This window comes from Mus caroli, unplaced genomic scaffold, assembly GCF_978045245.1.
Source record: "Mus caroli unplaced genomic scaffold, Mus_caroli_1 scaffold_8, whole genome shotgun sequence".
Classification (NCBI taxonomy): domain Eukaryota; kingdom Metazoa; phylum Chordata; class Mammalia; order Rodentia; family Muridae; genus Mus; species Mus caroli.
This window is the reverse complement of record NW_028227263.1, coordinates 89,345,644-89,367,809: the sequence shown is the minus strand read 5'-3', so window position 1 is coordinate 89,367,809 and position 22,166 is coordinate 89,345,644. Positions and strand designations below refer to the sequence as shown.

General features: G+C 39.2%; 1 protein-coding gene across 2 annotated transcripts in view; it reads left to right on the top strand.

Annotated features, from left to right (window-relative positions):
* Window positions 1-20,267, top strand: part of Gabrb3 (gamma-aminobutyric acid type A receptor subunit beta3) — a 228,745-nt gene extending 208,478 nt beyond the window's left edge. Inside the window, exons 7-9 of one of the 2 annotated variants that reach the window (XM_021166821.2) lie at window positions 3,745-3,897; window positions 7,750-7,994; window positions 15,850-20,267. In XM_021166821.2, coding sequence (XP_021022480.1) covers window positions 3,745-3,897; window positions 7,750-7,994; window positions 15,850-16,191 — 740 coding nt within the window. In that variant the 3' untranslated portion in view covers window positions 16,192-20,267. The remainder of the gene's footprint in view (window positions 1-3,744; window positions 3,898-7,749; window positions 7,995-15,849) is intronic. The other variant, XM_021166820.2, reaches the window with a different exon arrangement.
* Window positions 20,268-22,166: the final 1,899 nt, after the last annotated feature.

Below are 22,166 nucleotides of genomic sequence, written 5' to 3'. Positions count from 1 at the left end.
TTCATTCCCAAGGATTTTAGTCTGTTGTTCTACACAGAAGAGTTTTGAGTAGGATAGAGTAGTGTTCTTTTATGCTTCTGAAAATGTGGATAGAGTAAAAGGTCTGAGGCCTCCAGATGGCAGGCCTACATGTGTTTCTTCAATGGCATAGCATGGAAAAACTCCATGATTACATGGGGTGGTCAATACATCTCTGCTGACTCTGTTGCTTAGAGGTTTCAATACACTGATGGTGTTTGAGAAATGAAACAAAATTCAGTGTAGAATTTCACCTTATGTCAAATTCTGAAAAAGGAGTTCAATGTGATGGTACATTCCTGTAATCCTACTCTGTTGGGAGGCTGGTGAAGAAGTAGCATGAGTTCAAAGCCAGGCTTCACAACCCACACAGACACTGAATCCACATAGAATGCATTTTAAGAGATGTAGCTGAAGCTAGACCTCAGCATGGGGTGCTTCCCAGAACAGCTGAGCCCCTGTATACAACCCACACTATGGGAAAGTAAATGGATAGACACAATGGCACAAAAAAGTGATAAATATCTTCAGATCTCCAGTTAAACCAATTAGACATTTTAAAACATACATGCTTACCCACAATCCAAGTAAGGATATGCATGGACAGGTCTAAAATTAAAAAAAAAAAAGAAAGAAAGAAACAAGAAAAACTTAAATGAGAAGGTGATTTCAGGATAATTAATAAGATTAAATACAGAGAACAAATAAATACATCAAAATATTCAACTAAAGAAACTAAGGTGGGAAATGTAGCTCAATGGTAGATCTCTCACCTAGAAATATATGGATTAAAATGGCAGGTTTTTTTAAATTATTAGATACTTTCTTCATTTACATTTCAAATGCTATCCCCTTTCCTAGTTTCCTCTCTGAAAAATCCTCTATAACCTTCCCCCTCCCCCTGCTACCCAGCCCCCCCACTCCCGCTTCCTGGCCCTGGCATTCCCCTATACTAGGGCATAGAATCTTTGAAAGACCAAGGGCTTCTCCTCAACATGGCATGTTTTATGTTAAGAGAATTGTTAAAAGTTAAGAAGCATTCAGCAATGTCACACTTGCTGGGTGAGGTAGGAACTGGAGAATGTGATGATAAGGAACAATGCAGATTAGGTTCCTCTTGCAAAGTAAACTAGTAACACTCAAAAAAAAAAAAAAAATCCCAAGCACTAGCCTGGCAGTGTTAAAAAATAAGTCTGACACAAGAGCTCTGCATGAAGTTCTTCTTAAGAGTGCTGTTATAGTTTTTGCACAGTAGAAATCACCTAAATCTGAAACATTTGAGAACTTTTCTTTAATAAACCAGTTTTCGTGTATATGTATTTTGTGAGAAAATGGGAAGAATCTGAATTGTGAATTTATATATATCTTGTGTCATTTATGACAGTGTTGATGCTATGTCAACAATGTTGTGTGTGCATTTGATCAGACCTTGCAAAGCAAACTGCACAGAGAGATGTGAAACAACGGGGGAAGTTCCATGAAGCTAGTCTTAAATGCTGAGCTTAGTAAATGGTTTTCTTTCTTTTTATACAATTCAGGAACTGTGGATAATAACAGTGAAGTAGGCAGTCAGTGGTTAATATCAGCCATCTTTACATAAAATAATAGGTGTATGAATGGGTGATCCTGCTGCAGAAGAAATGCAGAGACAAATATATGGTGGCACAGAGCAAAGTGTGGATAAGGCACATACAGGCAGTGGCAGATTAAAAACCTGGATTCTTGAAGTAAAAGTGAGTTTGAAAAGTCAAGATCACCTGAAGCTTTGGTTGTAGGCCATAGAAACACTGAGGTTTTCTATAGTAAAAGATTTTTAAATGTGCAGTGACCAAAATTAACTCAAAGTCAACTGTGAGTTGGTGTTTGTTGTAGTGCTTAAGTATGTTGTGCTCCACAACTTTAGTGTGGCTCTGGTTACACATACACACACACACACACACACACACACACACACACACGTGACTGGGTACTGTGCATGCTGTCACCCCACATGATGCCAACTGAATGCTGCATAAAACTCTTGGGGTCAGATTCAGGACTGCATGTTAGGAACATCAGTGTTTTTTACTGCACGTGCTAAGTTCTCCAGCAATATAGAAGCATTGTGATTTAATTATGGAGAACAAAGGATTTTTTTACATATTATCATATCATTCTTCCTCAGATATAAGTATCAAGCTAATATATTGTTGGATTGTATTGTGTCTGAGCGTTGGTTTTTTGAAGTGCTGTTTGAGTTTCATAAAACTCCCTATGTAAATTTGGGCTGGAGTTTAGGATAGTATTCCTAACTTTCAAAGATGACCATAAACATGCTTCCAATATTTTGCACATATTTATGTGAAGTGCCAATTGGAGCACTGAGAATAAGACATTTCTTTTTTTTTTTTTTTTTTGGTTTTTTTTTTTTTTCGAGACAGGGTTTCTCTGTGTAGCCCTGGCTGTCCTGGAACTCATTTTGTAGACCAGGCTGGCCTCAAACTCAGAAATCCGCCTGCCTCTGTCTCCCAAGTGCTGGGATTAAAGGCATGCGCCACCACGCCCGGCTAAGACATTTCTTAATTTTGAAACCATTCAAGATGCTCATTGCCTTACAACATCAATACTCAGCCAGAATTCAGTCCTTTATGTAACCATAAATAGTATGTCCATCTTACTCGTGTGCAAACATGCTTTTTACTTTGATAAATAATAAAAGTACATGCATCATGAATTTTTTTAAACTGTATTTCTTAATTATTTATCATCAGCAAACATTTGGTTATACACCTATATACCTGAAAGCATGTAGCCATTTCTCATGGAAGAAGTGGTGTGGGAAAGTCTAAGATGCTCTAGTTAGGCCATCTTGGTATGAGAGACCCCTGCCAATAAACAGATTGGGGGAGGGGGGTCATGAAGCAGGTGTTATGGGTCCTTTTATCTCTTTCTATTACCAGCCTCTTTTCAATCCAGTAGACCAGGAGCTGAGACAGTTGTACCTATTGCAACTGGTGATATGGTGTTGAAATGCACAGGAGAAAGCATAAGTTATATTTGCCTTATTCTGAGAAAACAATATAAAACAGAGTGAACAAATGCCATATTAATGTGGCATCCTAAGGCTCTACTTTTGCCCCTCTGATGGCCGTAGTGGTTAGAGTCCAGGTTACAAAACCCAGGTTGTACACTAGAATTTGCATGCTCCAACATGTTTCTCTAAGGTTCTCATTGGTGCTATTGCTATGGCCAGCAGGACACCCTAGTGTGCATTACAGCCCTCTGTGGGCCTGCATTTGCTACCTACTCTTCCAACTCCATGTGTAACTGAACTATCCTTTCTCCAGTAGTCTAGAGCCAGTGGTTCCAATCCTCTGCATGTGCAGACAGCATGATTTATAACAGCCATTTTGCCTAGGAACATCCCAAATTTTCTTTCTATACTAAGGATAAAAAAGAGACAGCCATCGATGAAAAACTGAACATCATATTTACTGTTATTCTGTGCTCCATGCCTAAAACGTCCCCAGAAACAGCTCTAGCTAAGCTTTAGCCTTAGAACAACATTCTTATCTTGCAAACTGATATACTCCTTCCTCCTGGACTCTATAAATTACATGCCAACCTACATAGTAGTGGGCGGCTCCCCAGTTCATGGAGTTTTCCAGGTGCATGCTGTTGACTCTTGGATGCTGGAGCAGATTGCCCATCATGGCTCTTCACTGTGCCCTTGTGTGTTTACTGTAGGTGCCTATCCTCGACTTTCATTGAGTTTTCGGTTGAAGAGAAATATCGGGTACTTCATTCTTCAGACGTATATGCCCTCAATCCTGATCACAATCCTCTCGTGGGTGTCCTTCTGGATCAATTATGATGCATCTGCTGCTCGAGTTGCCCTTGGTATGTGCTACTGTTAAGTCCTATCTAAAATATAAAGTGACCACATCACTTCAGTATTCAGGAAATTTAAAGGCCAGAGTGCAACTAGAAATTCTGGGTGTCATTACATCAGCCTCAGCCACATAGTCACATTTTATCTTTGAAGAGTAATTTCATGCATGAATCTCTTGATGTGCTAATTTAATTATAAGACTGAAATGTGAATTTTCATGCCTATGAAAGAGAAAATATGTCTTCTGAATATTTGTATCATATAAGTATTTTTGATACATAATTTTAAAGTTGGGATCAATATTTCCTGGTCAAAATGATTCCACAGACAGAAAGGTGTGATTAATTTGAGCTTTCTTCTTTTTCAAGTTAGAAAAAGAAATCATCAAATATTATAGCACATAATTGAAATTACACAATTTAATGACCGTTAAAATAAGCAACTAATTATGAGTCATTCCCCAGAACCCCAGTTTGGTTTGTTGTCCATTGGTTATTTGATGATGAGATTATTAGTTGATATACATTATATCTTAAAGGTTCTGACAGTATTTTTAGGATTTGCTTATTAAGGGGGGCATTATGCTCTGCCCAGCTAGTTATTATGAAACCCTGCACAAAGTTATCATGTGAATGTATCAATGGAACAAGGGATGAGCCATGCATAGGCCAGTCCTTTCCTGGGTTCAATATTGTTTCTGCAGAGGAATTAACAAAGGAACGTTTATTAATTGTAGGGAAAGTACTAGAAACTTATTTGCCGATAGAACACCTAACAGGAGATCGTGGTTCAAGGCTCTGGTTCACCCTCTCTCCATCTTTTTCTATTAGCCATCTTCTGCCATCTTCTTTTCTAAAATAATGCACAACTGTGAACGTGAATGTGCTACACCTGTAGCTATGCAAACTGCACCAAGTGTCTTGTGGATTAGACTTTTTCTCTACCAGAGTTCCTGATGTTTTCATGTGCATAAAACAGTCCACTGGATAGGATCAAGTATCCAAACACTAAGAGTTCTATATTAAAATTGTTATGTATGTCTAAAGAATATGTTTTTTAAAATCTTAGATTTCTGTGCAACTGGCAGAGGGTGTGTGACAGATCTTATTTCAAAGACTTTAATGGCAGTAGACCACTCTTTGCCTAGGGTGGTTGATGTTTTTGTTTTTGTTTTTTTTTTTTGCATTTGCATTTGCAAAATTAAGAGACAATTGTAGGAGCAGGTCCAAACGCCACAGTTAATTTACACAATTTGAGGTTCTCTCTCTGTTTCTTTTTGTCTGGGACAGAATAATACTTTAAATTCGATTCTGTCCTGTGGATTCGAGCTGGCATCAGATAACAACTAGAACTCATTTGCATGAAAACATACTTTATCTAGAAATTAATTCTACATACAGGTGTAATTCTGAGGTCCTCTCTTTGAAAAAAAATGTAGAGAAATGAAAAATGACTTGAACCCCCTGGAAAAGGATCATTTACATCACAATATCAGAAGCATCACAGTGACCCTGCTGTCAAGCACTTGCTACAGCAATTAGAAAGAACCCAAGTGCTGTAATTATCTGGGCTTGCAAGAGATAACCCATACAACAGATGTGACCCTCTGAAGTCTGCCAGCTACTACAAACTCTGTACCTGCTTACTTGAAAATATCACAACATGAAACAGGTAGTCTGTCAGAAATGCCACTGACAATCCAGCTTGATCAGAGTGAAGGAACTTACTTTCATGTTCTCTTGATTATTCTGCTGTTTCAAGCCAAAATCAAGTCTTAGTGACCCTGCTGGCATGATGCTATTCAGACAAGCATTTGAAGTTGGAGAGGCAGGTTCCGGGGTAGAACAGAATAGGAATTTATAGAAATCTATTATTCCCAGAGGTCTACAGGCATCTGTTTTCCTCTGGCCATTGGGGGCTATACAGGAAAGAACCTAGCAGGCATCACCCTTAGAGGATTTTTATCAAGTTGGGTTTTTTTGTTGTTGTTGCTGTTTTGTTTTGTTTTTAATTGGAGGAAACCCTGACAGTTTTCAAAGGGCAGCCATTATAACAGACTGGCCTTGCCCTACCCTACCACTTGACTTTTGAATTGCTATGTCATCTTCCCCACTTATATGCACAGTCACATGATGCCACTGATCATGGAAGGCCACCAAGGGGGACATCATTTCATCAGTGCTGAGCAGATAAGTGCTGGTGACCAGCTCTTGGGAGTGGGGGAAAACAGTAGTGTTGAACATTGCAAATCTTCTGAAGAATGGTGAGAATGTCTAATTCTGTAGCTTTTGCGTGGTGTTTTCACATTTATTTGTAAACTGTAATTATCCCATTGCCACATTCAAATTTTTAAAAGTCTCCAGGTGCACATGAATGTAATGTTAAAGGGAGTCTTAAAATATTCTGACATCTGAGATTTCCAAACGTTTCACAAGCAACTGTGGTTTGCAATTATGCATAAAAATAGTTTCTTGGTTCTTCCATGTTCTGTGCTGTTAGCAGTCTCTTAGGGTCATCTTGTTTCTCTGCTACTTTCCCCTATGGAGGGCATTGCTCCACATCCCAGGCAGGGCTAGCTCTGGGAAACATAGGTCAAACAAACACACTTCTGACACCAAAAGGGCATCCAAAGGGCTAAAAAACAAGAGAATGAAAATATAAACCCTCCCCTACAGCCCTGCTTCTGTCCCAGAAACTTTACCTTGCTGTTGCTGCCTTTTAGCCTCAGTCACATCATTGATTGTGTGGGTGTGTATGTTAGTGAGGTTGAAAACAATCATTGCCAGTCTCTTCCTTTTTGAGTGACTTCTTAGGGGAGTAAATCCTAACATAGGAATGCAAGGGAACTCTTTTGCCCACATTCAAGGATGTTGGTTGAATTCATGGAAAAGCCTGACCTTTAGAGCTGGGCACTTCCTTCAAATATCTTACATTTGCAACAGAACAGGCTCAGGAGGGTTCTAAGCTTGTTTTTTGCTGTGACACTTGGTACTTGGTGGCCCAAACACAACTTACCTCTCTCTGTTCACCAAGCCCTGTGTCATGTCTCTACCCAGCATACCCTCTGGTCACTGTGGTCTCAAATCACTTAATTTATAATCTCTGCATATAAGGAACTCTATCTCCTGCTGTGGAAGGTAAGGTTACAAAATATGCTGCTCTTGTGGTCTTTAAGGACTACAGCCAATTTCCCTACACGGACACACATCATCTATACAGAACTATGTAGAGAACTCAGCAAAATATTTTCAGAGGAGCTTCTTGGTGTCAGAATTTGAGAGACTCTCAGAATTCTCATACTTCTATCCAAGCTAACCGCCCCACCCAGATTGTGTGCATTCTTTTCTACTTGAGGAAAATGGTTCCAGAGTGAATCTGCTCTCTGGACTTGGCCCTCCCTCTTTCAGCTTAGAGCTAAGTCTCCCATTAATCCATAAAAAGCCCTCAACCTCAACTCTCAGCAAGACCTGAAATAGGACACACAGCCACCTGGTGACCAGATCCTTACAGACATAAACCACTGTTGTGTTATGGCCAGGCACTTGGTGCATATGTTGCATTCTGGAACTTCCTGCATTTGTTCTAACATGCTAGGTAACACATTCTTCCTAGATGGCCTAGATATCTTGCCTTTCACTCTCTCTAGACACCCCGAACTGTGATAGGAGTGGCTGGTTAGGGCCTCTGTGGGTTTACTTTCCAAGTGGGGATATTCACTAGCTGCTCTAAAGTATGATATGTTGCCGTAAGACACATAGATATTCCAGTGACGTTCAGTCCAGTTAATGTCTTCTAGAACATTGCAATGGGAGAATGACTGTGATCTGGGCTTCGGTACTCACACTGCCTTTGCATTTTAGGGATTACCACCGTGCTCACGATGACAACCATCAACACTCACCTTCGGGAGACTCTACCCAAAATTCCCTATGTCAAAGCCATCGACATGTACCTGATGGGCTGCTTTGTCTTTGTATTCCTGGCACTTCTGGAGTACGCCTTTGTCAACTACATTTTCTTTGGAAGAGGTCCCCAAAGGCAGAAGAAGCTTGCAGAGAAGACAGCCAAGGCCAAGAATGATCGTTCTAAGAGTGAAATAAACCGGGTAGGCTCTCCACTGCCTGGACACTCCAACCATGCTGAGTCTGGCCTAATGGTTCACCTCCAGGGAGCTAGGCAGGTTCCTAGGGCAAAACTCCAGGTTCCTTATCAAGCTAACGTTGGAGCAGGTGGTGGAGAAGTTCAGCTTCCAGTCTCGCTGTCCTTTCAGAAGAACAGAGGAGGATCAGGAGTGGTCAATACACTGAAATGTAGGGCTGTTACTTAACATGGGAAAAGTTTCTAAAAGAAATCAATATTCTCTTAGTTGTAAGATTACCAGTTCACTCATCCAGCTGGCCCTCATGGTGGACAGTACAGTAGGCAGTCACCTCAGTGGTCCGTGGGGAGAACCTTAAGAATTAAGGCCTCAGGCACTGTAGGCTCAGAAGTTCTGTTGAGCTTTGGTCTCTGCACAGTACAGCTTCCCCCTCCACCAGAAAGCCATAGCCCAACTCAGGAATGCTCACCTTCCAGTCACAAGGGGACTTGGTTTTTGGAGATATAAATGTGTTATTTTATTATCATGAAATATTAATGAAATTGTACAGTTTATATACAGATTTTTTGAAGTTCTCTATTACATATTCATCTAACTTTCTCAGGGATATATTTCTACCAATTTAAAGACTGAACTTCCTTTCTTTTTTGTTATGCTGTTCAAATCCATCTTTTCAAATCTACATGTTTTTTAAGCCTTTGAAAGTCTCTTTTCATTCTCCTGAACATTTGTGCCAACATGGATCCCTAATGCTGCCTAACCTGGGATGGCAAATGTCCATGAATTGATGGAGACCTGTCAGTGAGTGGAAATGGCCTCTTCTTATCTATAAAACATAAATGAAGTTCATCTCTGAATAGAAATAGGTTTTCCATAGACAAAATTATCTGCAATATCTTACTGGAAAATCTACTGTGTGCCAGACTGCTAATGTTTCTATGGAGATCATACCATACTATGAATACACAATATGTCTTGGCCTTGCTGTTACTAAGGAAACTAGAATTAATCACATCATATTTTCTCTGTGGCCAAGCACATGTACAAATGCATACATGAACTGTGTTCTTTCCCAATTCATATTTTCTCTAACTATTGCAACTTTGTTTGCATTTTTTCTAAATGTGACTGTTTAAAACAGTCAAATCATAATTCAGAAACATCTTTTTGAATGTAAAGTTCAAAATTTAAAGAAAAACTTCAAACCTGTAACATTCACAAATAAAATTATCAGAATGTAGAAAGAATATAAATTAGATGTATAGGAAGTTTTAAGTTGACTCCTGAATGAATTTTAAATCAGTAGTGCCTTTATATGGTAGTATTTTCAAAATATATGATCATCAAGTTCTTAGATTTTAAAAGCACCATATAAGCATCAAGTATTCTCATTTTTACATCTCTTTGATGTTCTTATAGTTAGTCATTAAAAATTATTCCTCCCTCACTTAAGAATTTAGAGATGAATTTTAAGTAGAAATGGACTTCCTAAAACATTTGTATAAAGGTATGTAGGGGGAACATGAGAACAAGAGCCACACACTTCATACCAGACAGAACAGGCTTGGTATGAGGGATAGGAGTGTGACAGTCATTGAAACAGTCCCACTTCAGTTCTCAGTCATGACACTTGGCTCTGGTTATCAGTGTCATGAGCTATCACCCCATTTTCTCTACCAGGGAAACTGTCTGATTACTGCAGGGAACCTACCTCTTATAGTCTTTCCTAAGAAAGCTGCCTATCCCGTGGGGTATGTCATAGGCAGAGAGCATCCTGGAGGTATTGCAGGCAATCAGCTGCCAACAACCATTGGAAGACTATAAGATCCGGGGTTTTACTGACCCTGCTGTAAAACCACAAGTGGGTTCCTCATATACGTAGTGGTTATACAATATTAGAGCTTAGGGAATGATACATGAATGCTCAGAATGTTTGTATATTCTTTCAGTTTATCCTCTTGGTAACGTGTAAGTCTCTAAGCCTTAATTCATCTATGTATACTTCCTGTTTGTTACGGGATTTTCTCTATACCTAAGAGCAAGTCTTTGGTCACATTGAACACATTACATTGGCAAATCTTGTGATATCTGAAGAGCTGACCAGTTGGCATGGTATTTTAATGTCATGACACAATACACGTGTAATTGTTTTGCTAGCCATTGATTATATACCTAAAATGTGCTAGGCAGAGACATATTCTTGTAAATTAATCAGATTCACAGATTCAATATTATCCTTAATAAGAAGGTATGTCTCATGTCACCCACAAATTCCAAATCCTATCTTGTTCTTGTAAAACCAGAGTCAAATGTGGAAAGTGAGTAAGAATGAGATATCCACTGAGTGCCAATCTAGTGACATAGTCTACAGAATACAAACTCTTATATGATCTTTTCTGGATGAGATGATTTTCATTTTGGATAGCCGCACCTGTCTAGGTTCAGAGCAGCAGAAAAACCTACAATGAAATCATTGGCTCTATTTATAGTCAGTGTGAGCTGGACCCTTCAAAATAGCAATAATTCGTGAACCAACTTAAAAATTACAAGCCACCTGTCATTCTGTAAAAAACATTTCAACCTGAGTTCTCCTTCAGTCACTTATTTCTATTCTGAGAACTACATTCTAGAGGTAAGGACAAGAGAAAGAAATCATTCTCTCTTTCAAAAACATTGATTGTAAAAAATTCTAAAAGTTAATAAAATGTAATACATTTAAAGCTTTTTGGACAAAAATGCAAGTAATTTTCTGCACATTAGTTCCTGCTTAAATGAGACCCACGTAAATCCATAAGCGAAGCAGCCAAGCTATTTTAAACTAAGATCTTAATTCAATACATGTTTATATTCTTTTGCATACCAAAATAAGTATTTTTTGTGATAGAGTTTCCATTACAGGGAATCAACCTGTCTGAAATAGAATTGTATAAAATTATATTGATTCTTGAGCCCTGTCTCAGCAGAGCCCTGAAACAGCTACAGGCTTGTCATCAACATTCACAGAAACCAAGGGAAATTGACCAACTGGTCAGGTTTTATTCTTCCATTTGTAAGCTACAAGCCAAGTTCCTAAGAAAGCATGGCTTTCCTCAGACTAAGCTTTTCAAAGAAACAGATTCCTGGTGTCATTAGATCATTTCCTAGACAAACAACTGTGTCCATAAAGGACTAGCAAAGACAGGATGCTGCTTGAAAGATCTTTCCCTATATGTCAGAACATCATTCTTATTCTTTTATATCTTCTTTAGTCTCAGTATATTCTGAATTGCTACATACACCATCTCTGCTTTTTTTTTATTCTGTGAATTTACCTCATGACTTACATCTTCCCTTTCTTCAACACCCAAGTCAAGTATTCCTCTCCATAGTCTTCTTTATTTCTTCCCATCAGTATTTACATCTTGCTTTTGTCAAAGCCACTGTTTTTGCTGCTGTTCTTTCAATTTCCAGCTCATTCTCTGTACATGCAATGGCAGGGCACCTACCTTATTCCCCCTTTCAGGCTGCACCTAGTTTCTTGCTCCTCCTAAAATACATAGAGCCTGACTCCATTGTAGCAGCTGCTCATGTCAGGTGGCATTTATCACTGTAAATCTGCTCCTGCTGGACTGGTAGGATTTACCCTACCACATAATTTTTCATTTGAATTCCTTTGATTCTGACAAAAGAAAAACAAAAGGGAACTTTTCATATCATGTTTTTGATAACTAGGAATATGTTTTAAAATTCTTTTATAAAAGATTATATTAGTTGATTATTTGAAGTTTCTACCTACTAGATTGCTTGAGAGAAGGAATGTCTCTGCATTCATCTTCACGGTTCATAGCTTAGACCATGAATGACCCTGTTGGGAAGCAGGTGTGTACTTATGATTTCCATATACCCCCTTGTGTATGTCTCCAGTGAGGCACTGTGGTGGACCACAAGCCCATCATCTCTCTGTTTTCCTCTTTAAAAATAGCATAAGCTATAAGGAATATATTTTTATAGCTACTAATGTTTGTGTTCTTTTCTATCTTGGAGGGAAATTTTTGAACTTTCTGGGATGGTAACTACTGTAATGGATGAGTTATTATTATGAAAAAGTGTAAGTTCTACATTAGTACTTTAAAAAGTCAGTGTCTCTCCCTTTAGGGTGTTCTCTGGCTCAATTTCAGGAACAAAGAAGTTTTTAAAATGTCAGCTTACCATGAAGGTAGATCTGTTTAAAATGTTGAACATAGAAAAAGAATCAAATTAAACATTTAATGTGGCTGCCTGAGTATACCATCTCCATGATGTAAAGGCAGCTAGGTACCAGGTAGAACCATGCTAATTCACTGTAGTCAAAGGAAGTAATGAAATAAATTAAATGTCAGGATCACCTGGCAGAGTCCCTTCCAAGCCAGCTTCCAAGTCAAGATGGTTTGTGAGCCACTGGCCCTTTCATCCCTGTCCTGCTCACTGCTCAATGCCATAAAGCACTGTGGACTGCATTGGAGAGAGAGGTCAGCACTCTGACCTGTACACTTGCTTTTAACTGTATGCAAAGATCAACTCTGGCATCTGTTCATGACCTCCTTCCTGCCCAGCCATAGGTACTTCAAGGTGTCCCTTTTTAGGTAGAGCTAGTATGGTCAAGTTTCTCCCACAGCTGAGCCTTGTTATGGCGATGCTGCAGTGGGAGTGAGAGGCACAGCCCTTTACTGTTCACTTCTGTTTCAACCATGCCATGTCGTCTGTGGCTTTGGGTATCTCTTCCTGCTTGAACTATTAACAACTAATAATTAACCACTAACAACTCAGTCTGAAGTCTCTGGAAGTCTTCCTGGTTCTGAAGACAAACAGCTTTTCATTGAAAGGAGTTTATTGTTGATCAATCCAGGGAAAAATAGAATAAAAATAAAAACTTAGAGAGAAAATACAAAGTCCTATTCAATCCTAATTTCTCAGTCCCTGTAAGGTTAAGATATAACTCTCAGCTATCAAGTCTAGGTGGGGTCTCTCCTCTCTCTCCTTTCTTACAACTTCCAAGATAAAAGGCAAGCTTAGTGACTCAAACCTGCAATTCAAGCACACAGGAGGCTAAAGTAAGAAAAAGTACTACCATGAGTTCAAATCTATTTTATGCTCCAGACTGAGTTGTTAGTTAGTCAGGGCTAGACTGGGACTCTGCTTCAGAAAACAGAAAACAAAACAAACACAAAATAGAATCGACAAAGTACAGAACTTCTCCTGCTACAGGCATAGTAAGCACACAGAGAACAAAAGCAGAAAAAGGTCATCTGTCTGACCTTTAGGGTCTCTTTTCTGACTGCTATTGGCCAGGGAGACCTATATGATGGACTCCCTTGTCACGTCTCACATTCAGCTTTTCTTCTTGATCCTTTGACATGTACTCTATATCATTTTTTTTCTGCTTAGAGATTATGTTTTATTCTAAAAACATAGGGTTGGAGTTTCTTAGCATGACAAACAGAAACCCTTACTTAGCCCAGGCTCTCATCTATCTTCACATTCATGATCAAGTGTCCTGATTATTAACATTATATGGTGAAAAGATGACAATGACAGAGAAAAAGCAGCACACACTCCACCCACCAACAGGCATAGCATGTATCAGAAACTAGCTGGATTTCTTGGGTCTTTGATGTGTTTCATACTTTGGCCTGAAAAATATCTCCTTTTTCACCTGTGGTCTTTTATATAGTAGGTAAATGCACATCTCATGTTTTCCCTCATCCTATAGGGTTTTTCTTTCTTTTTCTTTTTCTTTTTTTTAAATAGAGTTGCTATGGCAAATTAAAACAAATTTAACAGGGTAAAACAGAGCTCAATTTTAGCAGACATCTTCTAGGTAAAAAGTACCAGAAGAGAAGGGGAAGGATAGGTCTGCCTCTATCATAGAGACTAAAACCAAAGTTGTTCTGATAGCAGTGCACAATCAGGTGGCTGGACAAGTATGTCCTTGTGTTATAGAATTTGCTTGGCTCTTATCTGGGGTCAGTCATTGCTCCTGTGGGCTGTCTTATTCCTTCGTAATGAACTTCAGATCTTCCTACACAAAGCAATTTGACCTTTTAGGATTGATATTTGTCTGCTGATATATGATGATATTGTGCCCATCCAACAATTTAAAATGAACTATCTTGAGGGCTGTACCCTTAATTACATCTACAAAGTCCCCTCGTAACCAGCTCACAAGCTGTGGCACATGAGAATTGACCAATATTAGCACATAGTTAAGTTACCTTGAGAGGTATTTTCAAACCAGAGTGTGATCAACTCACTGGCAGGATCCTGGGTGGCCTCTACTATATGTATCCCTTCCTGAGCCTTGGACACTTTGCAGTTGGTAGCTGTGATTTTGGGCTCTTTAATCTGCTCAGTGTTTCTTCACATGGTTCCCTATCTCTTCCTGAATAAGAGTCAGGTATACTCCCTCCCTGATTTACAACCTTCACATTCTGCTTAACACCTTTAGTGAGAGACAGGAATATCCATCTATAAGCTGGAAAGACTCAAATTAGCATATCAATAAGTCATTGTATAAAACAACTAATGGTTTATGGAAAATTCCATCAACTAAAAATATAGTGCTCAAAGGAGAAGGCTGGCCAGGGACAAAGAATGGAAAAGGGGTACAGCCTTCCAGGAAAAGGATAGACACAGATGGGATTATGGAGAGCTCAGAGAACCAGGCTGTAGCAACTACAGTATGATCCAACTGCAATTTTACCAGGGACACCAGCCCAGGTTCCCCAAGTTGCATGGTCCCACAGCCATAAGGAGGCTGCTGAAACATCCTGTGACAAACCAATAAACACACGCATCAATGGCATTGCAGTGGAAGGTCTGCATCTATATTTAACAAAGAATAAAACTTTATTATTTTTATGTTGACTTCACTATGAAAAGAGACTTTCTACTTTAAAAGTAGCTCTTGGAAAAGAGGACTTCTGCTAGGGCCACATTAGGCAGAGACCCACATCTGGATCTACCACAATAGTCACCGTGAGCACCATCATGATTGTCCCTGTGCTTCCCCACAGTAATCTGGCAATTTAAATCATCAGAGAAAGGGCTAGCAGGCTAGGATAGGCATATTTAACAGAGGTTGACCAGGGGTCCAATGCAAACATTCAAAATAGAACAAGCTAACTTCCTATCCCTGGGTCTACTTGAAGCCAGAACTGGCAGCAAATGTTACATGTACTCTGCCAGTCTATCAGTTCATGCCTAAGACAAAATTTAAGTTATCAGTAGGCAAAGTAAGAAATTAATATGAGGGCATGGGGAAAAAAAAACAACGGAGGAATCTTAACAATACAGCCAAATGAAAGTTATGTGCATGAGGCCTTCTGTTGCAACAGTCTTTCATGTGCTGTGCTCACCTCCATTTCTTGTTGAGATGTCTTAAGATTCAATACTCATGTGACTTGGAAGAGAGACTGAGTGACACAGGTATTGTGCCATTGCCAAATCTAGATGATACAGGTTGAAGTGCAGACAAGGCAGAGAGTACTATATCATTTCCATTCAATGCACAATTATAAGCAGTCACTCACAGAGAAGTAAAATTCTGGAAGGGATTCACACTTCAGGTTTCTCTTCAGTAGGGAGTCTGTAATGTGAAATATCCATTTGGTAAAGCTGCCTTTCCTTTCTCTATAAGAACTTTCAGATAAGGGAAATACACTCTGAAAGCTGCAGTTAAATTTCCAAAAAAAGTATTTTTCCTATAAGATGAGACATGGAATTAACATACAGATTCCCATAAGTTATGTTTCATGATTATGTAACATCATTCTATCCAGGTCTTGCATATTAAAATTTGATAGGCATTCCAGCTTCCTAAGAGTATACATTTTCTTCCCATTAGGTGGATGCTCACGGGAATATCCTATTAGCACCGATGGATGTTCACAATGAAATGAATGAGGTTGCAGGCAGCGTTGGTGACACCAGGAATTCAGCAATATCCTTTGACAACTCAGGAATCCAGTATAGGAAACAGAGCATGCCCAAGGAAGGGCATGGGCGGTACATGGGAGACAGAAGCATCCCGCACAAGAAGACCCACCTACGGAGGAGGTCTTCACAGCTCAAAATCAAAATCCCTGATCTAACCGATGTGAATGCCATAGACAGATGGTCCCGGATCGTGTTTCCATTCACCTTTTCTCTCTTCAATTTAGTTTACTGGCTGTACTATGTTAACTGAGTGACTGTACTTGATTTTTCAAAGACTTCATTTAACACTGAGTGAAATATTACCCTGCCTGTCAAGTTTTTATACCAGTACACATACAAACACACACACACACACACAAACATACACACACACACACACACACGGACACACACACAATTGTATATATATATGTGAACTTTCTCAGCATATATATAAAATACACGTGTATATGAGAATGTATGTGTATATGTTCAAGTACGCAGATAAGAGTATCTGTGTACATAAAACAAATACACATACATACCATACATTTTGCAACTATGGACAATTTAACACAGGATGCATATTAAAGAAAGTCATAGCTTTTTCTTTCTTTTTTAATTGAAAGGGACAAGTATCTAAATATTATGCCTCAAGAATGAGGGCGTGAAACACAGTCATCCCAAGGTGTGTCTTTTATTATCATAAGTTAGATATTTTCGCTTAAAAATCCAAAAGGAATTCTTAGTTAATCTTTGGGAACTCCCACAGCCGTAGTTGTACACCTCATACCCTCTCAGTTTGCAACCGAGGCTTGTTGGCTTCTCTGTGATGGGCTTGTTTCATCAGGTGTTTTTGTCTGTAGTGGGTTAGCAGATGAGGTGAGTCACTGACAGTGAACTTACCTGACTCTCACTGGTAGGGAGCTCCTACGCTCGTGTCTGAATATTCATCTTTAAAAACTCACTGGGAGTAAACGGTGTCCCGTTTTAAGTACTCCACCATCCCATATACATGGGAGATTTCTGTTAACATTAAGTGGGTCCAGCTTAACTGTCATGTGGGAACACAGTGGCACATTTTGATAATGACATTCAATCACTAGAAGTGTGCTCCACAGCTCATCCAGATTTCTAGGTCTGCTATTTAACTGGAAGCATAGACGTCTCAGGTTCTTTGTTACTCTAAGGTAAAACCATCTAGAGTGGTTTCCCCCTTGCAGTTATGTTACCATTCTTATAACATTGTATGTTAATATAAATATATTTGCATAATATGCATACCTACATATATTGCCAAGATTTTGTTTCTTCTGCTTGCTATCATGGCAGCATGCAACGTCATATTTTTCATTCTGTGATGTAACTATTTTCTGTTCTCTAGAAATTAGGATTGAATCTAAAAGGTTTCTACTGTTCACTTTTGGAAACTTAAAAGTCTTCACAGCCTTTATTTCTGTACTGACATATCTCATAAGCACACCCAACTCCTCCTAGACTGACTAGGACTCTGCAGGAACACTTCCAGTCTACACATCACACAACAACCCATGACCGTTTCTGAGGCAAGGAGAGCAACCTGACACAAATCGTCTCTTTTGCTTCCTTCTGATCCACAGCCTCACCAGGATTTGGACTTTTTAAAGCTCGTAGAAACAAGACAAGGTGCACCGGTTTCATAGATGCGACCTTAACTTACTATTTAGATGAGCTCTTTCTAAAGAAAAACAAAGATGATATATTTTTTGTAAACTATTTCTATCACAGGCATCCATAAACCGACTGCAGTTATGTAAACGGGTGTCACAGCGAAGCATTTGGAAGACAGGATAAAAAACAACAAGCAGTAAAGAACTGCTAAATTAATAACCCCCAAATCCCACACACGCGGCACCTTCAAGTCTGGCGCCATCGTTTTTCCACATAGGCAGGCAGCACCACCACCCTCCCCAGGAGGCATGTGGACTGACCATGGACTGACACTACTTGATTTTTTTGGTGGCCATTGCAATCTCTAATATGTGGGAGTCTGACTGTTCAAAACCTAATATTAAATAAAACCTAAATCCACAAAATCCTTGTGAGGGACAGTTACTGATTTTTATACCCCTTGCCTCCCCCATTCTTATCTGCTAAGTCTTCTTTAAATCACTGCTCCTTTGTTTTATTTTCTATCTGGAGATGAGCCTGTGAATTTTGCCATTTGGCTTTTCTCTAGAATTTTTTTTCCCCATGGGTAACAGTGGGAGGAGACAAAAAGTTAAACAGATTAAAAAAAAAAATTCTGTAAGTGGCCTTATCATTGTAACATGTTAAAAGAATACAAATGTTTGCAAAGACCTTATCCCTTTCAATACTTCAGGTATCTCTCTCTGTATCCTGTAACTCAAGATGTAAGTGCCACATGTAGACAAGGAACTCCAAAATGCAAGCAGTGTGGCAGAAACAGTCATTGACTGATAATTTATTATACTCAGAACTGTGACTTTTTTTTCTGGGGAAGTGACTCAGAGCTTTTTTGATGCATAGTTGAGATACCCACATATCAAGGCAGAGACCCCGCAGGGCTCAGAAGAGCAGCAGTGCACTCCCGGGGAATCTCTGGATAAAAATTTGCATGGTGTAGTCATAATAGCTTTTGAGCTTTTTATATGCATTTGGCACCAAGACTGGATCCACAACTTTATAGACACTGTAATGAAGTTACCATAGTAGCTAGACTCTAAGTAGTATTTGTAATTACACACACACACACACACACATACATACATACATATACATACACACACATACACAAATACATACATGTATTCTGTAAAAAAAAAAAAATCCTTTCTAAGATCCTTGGGTATGTGTTTGCTTTATTCCATTTCAGAAGAAAAATATTTTTCTTCTAATAACTTATTTTATGGCTTCTCTATTTTTTAAAGCTAGGAGAAGTGTTGAGAAGAGAAGTCTGGCTGTGTTAGCAGAAGAGTGGGTTCTGATCCCTATCTAAGAAAGTAGCCTCTAGTTACTTTACAGCAGCCATTTGAGCCAGTAAGTGAGGGTGCGGAGGGATTCCACCAGGACCTCTGATGGGAGGTGGCTGTTACCCATGTCCAGAGCTCTTAAGAACAGAAAATTTTAATTTCTCACCAATTCAATAAACCGTTAGTTTTCTCAATAGTACTGTCTTTCCAAAACAAAATGCTTCGCAGAGGGCTCATGGTTTTGATGCCTTGATGACAGCCCTTTATTAGTCATTTCCAGATATGTCTGTGACAATTCAATAGCCCTCCTCCATCAGTCCCAGCAGAGAAAAGACTCATCAGAGTGGAATTATCTTTAAAAGGAAAGTCACTCCTGCTCACCAATCCCAGGACAGTTGAGGGGTTGTGCTGCCAATGCCATGACACCCTCACTGCCCCTGAATCTCAGATGAACTAAAAAGTATATCATAATAATGTTCCCACTAGGCTTTAAGTGACATGTCCATCTGCAGTATTGTGTGTTTTGATGCCAACACGGGGACATCTTCAGTTGTTCCCATCAGAAGCAGTTCTCTTGTTTTGAAACACTGAGTTGACAATTTCACCAATGAGATCATCTCAGAGGGGTCAGGCACATTGTAGCTGTAGGTATTTGAACCACGGAAACACATTCTGAAAAGATGTGTCCATTGTTGAATCTCCTTGCTTAAAAGCATAAGCCTACTATAATTCATATTTTAACCCTCCACCTAAAAAAAAAGAGTTCATATTTCTGGCCACTTTCTGTAAGCCAACTGAACCAGTGGTAAAATATTTTGTTCCTTTTGGAATGAACCCTGACTTTCATGTCAGTGTGAACTTTCCATCACAATAACATTGACTCTTTGGGCAAAGAACTGCCCTGGTGGAGTAAATTTCCCAGGACACTGGCGAGTGTGCCTTGGACTGATTACCTCTTCTACTGCATTGAAAGGTGCCATGTTTTCCTGAATGACTAAATCCCCCTCATCTTGTAAGTGACCTCCCAGAGTGGCTCATGCACCATACCTCTCCTAGGGACGGCCCACAAACATGTCATTCGTGACTCATTTTTCTACTTCCCAAGTCAGTAGATGTGTTCAAGGTAAGTACAGGATTGTTCTCGTAGGAATAGGCGGTTGCTGTCCTGATTGGTATTCCCGTCGATTTCATTTCATTGTAAAGATAAAACTTAAACCCGGTTTTGCTTAAGCACATTGATGTAATTTTTTGGTATTATTTGACATGAAAAAAAAAACAGCAAAATTGAGTGACAGATACAATATGAAACTTGTTGAATGAATTCAAATTTATTAAAAAAGGACTAACTGATACATGTGAAGACTGATTTTTTTCTCTTCCTTTCAATCTGTTGATGAATACTGTCGTTGTTTTAATCCAACCTTGTTTAAGTACACATGTCCATTTAGGTTATATGAAAGGAAAATGAATTTGGAGCCCCAAGCTGACCACTTAAGAGAACAATTATATTGTTTCTTTTTATAAAGGAAAAATCAAGATTTATGTAATTTTATGTGAGGATCTAGGTTCAGTTCCTAGTACTAAAGAAAAAAAAAAGGTCATAATTTAGCTTGGAACTTCAGAAAAGAACTAACCATACAGATATAATCTATTCTAGTGTTTTAGGGACTACACATTTTTATATTAAAACCTATGGAACAATCTCTTGTTGCCTTTCTAGTGTGAAAGTGAGATGATATCATGGAATGAACAACTGAGCAAGCAAATGAACGAATGCATGCAAACTATGGGCATTTCCATGCAGACAGGTTATCGAGAGACGTGTACGCTCTCGAAGATCCCAGGGGTCTCATACTGCTCTTAGCAAGGTGGGGCTGATCAGCTCAGTGGGTGTACATCCATGCATAGCAATTGGAAGTAAAGTAGTCAGGAATAATATGAGGGACATTTGATGCAGTGTTCTGGTATATAAACAAGTCTTTTATATTCCAGGTCTTCTCTGGGTTTATGACTTGGGCATGGCTTAAACTAAGTTAACTGTGATGAGACCATCTCTGTGGGAACATGTCTCACCTAGGTCACTGGGCCAGGATTTGTGAAAAACTTTAAAGACCAAAAATTACTACTAAGTACCTATTTTGGTCTCCAGTGGGTCCAGCGTCCCCCAAGGAAACCTTCACCCAGATTATTCACTCCCCAATCCACTACTGACATGGCCTGCATTCACATGTGTTTGCTTCAAAGTTCTTGCTTAGTATTCCCTTACTTTATAAAGGATGAGGCTTATCAGTGCTTCTTGCCATAGAGATAAACTTCAGAGAAGACTGACTCTTTAAAAGCTGCAACAGTTTTAAGGTAGGGACTTGTACCAGGTAGAATAAAGCAGCAGTTATTATTGACTAAGATGTTTCTAGTGTTAGAGAAACATACTCCTTGCCCCCTTGCTGATGGATAAGTAGGTTCAACTCAGAAGGAGTAGGCAGCAACAGAAAAACCACAAATGCTGAAAACTGCAGCCGGGCAAAAGTATGGTGCATGCAAACACCAGACCCTGCATTCCGTCAGCCTCTAGTGTCCATAAGAAACAAAATAAAGGTAGAGAATGAAACAAGCAATGCAGTGAAATGGGAGAACACAGCCTAGTAGCCCTGTGCTTCTTGAAATAGATTAATGACTCTGACTACCAGGTGATTTAAAACATCTCAAATAAGTTAAATTTCTATGTCTTGTTACACTTGGTTTATGCCTTTGCCTCTAGCTTTCTATATTTAATTAATTTGCTGTCATTTTGCTTTCAAACCTAGCATGTAATAATTTTTACCATTCAGTGTTACCTTGTATACCAAGTGCATTAACCTCATTTAGGGCCTGCCTATTCCTCTCTGCTAGTATTTCCTAAAGTGTGTGACAGGATAGTGTGAAATGCTCTTGCCCACTGTGCTGCTGACCACTTGAGCTTATGCTGGTTGGCTAGCCTTTTGCCAACTTTCTACTACTCTTCCCAGCTTCTGGCATTCACTATTCTCCTCTTTTGTATTATGAGATCAGTTTTGTAGCTTCACTTGTGAGAGAGAGCACATGGTATCTGTTCTTTTACATCTTGTTGATGCCATTTCAGAATCCCCCAGTTCCAAATCCATTTTTGATGCAAAATATAGTACATCGTGATTTTTCCGGTTAAGTCATTAGTATAGGACACACTTTAGCCATTCATCTGTTGATCGTAGGCTGATTCAGTGTCTTGGCTTCTGACAAGTTTTTAGACAAAAACACT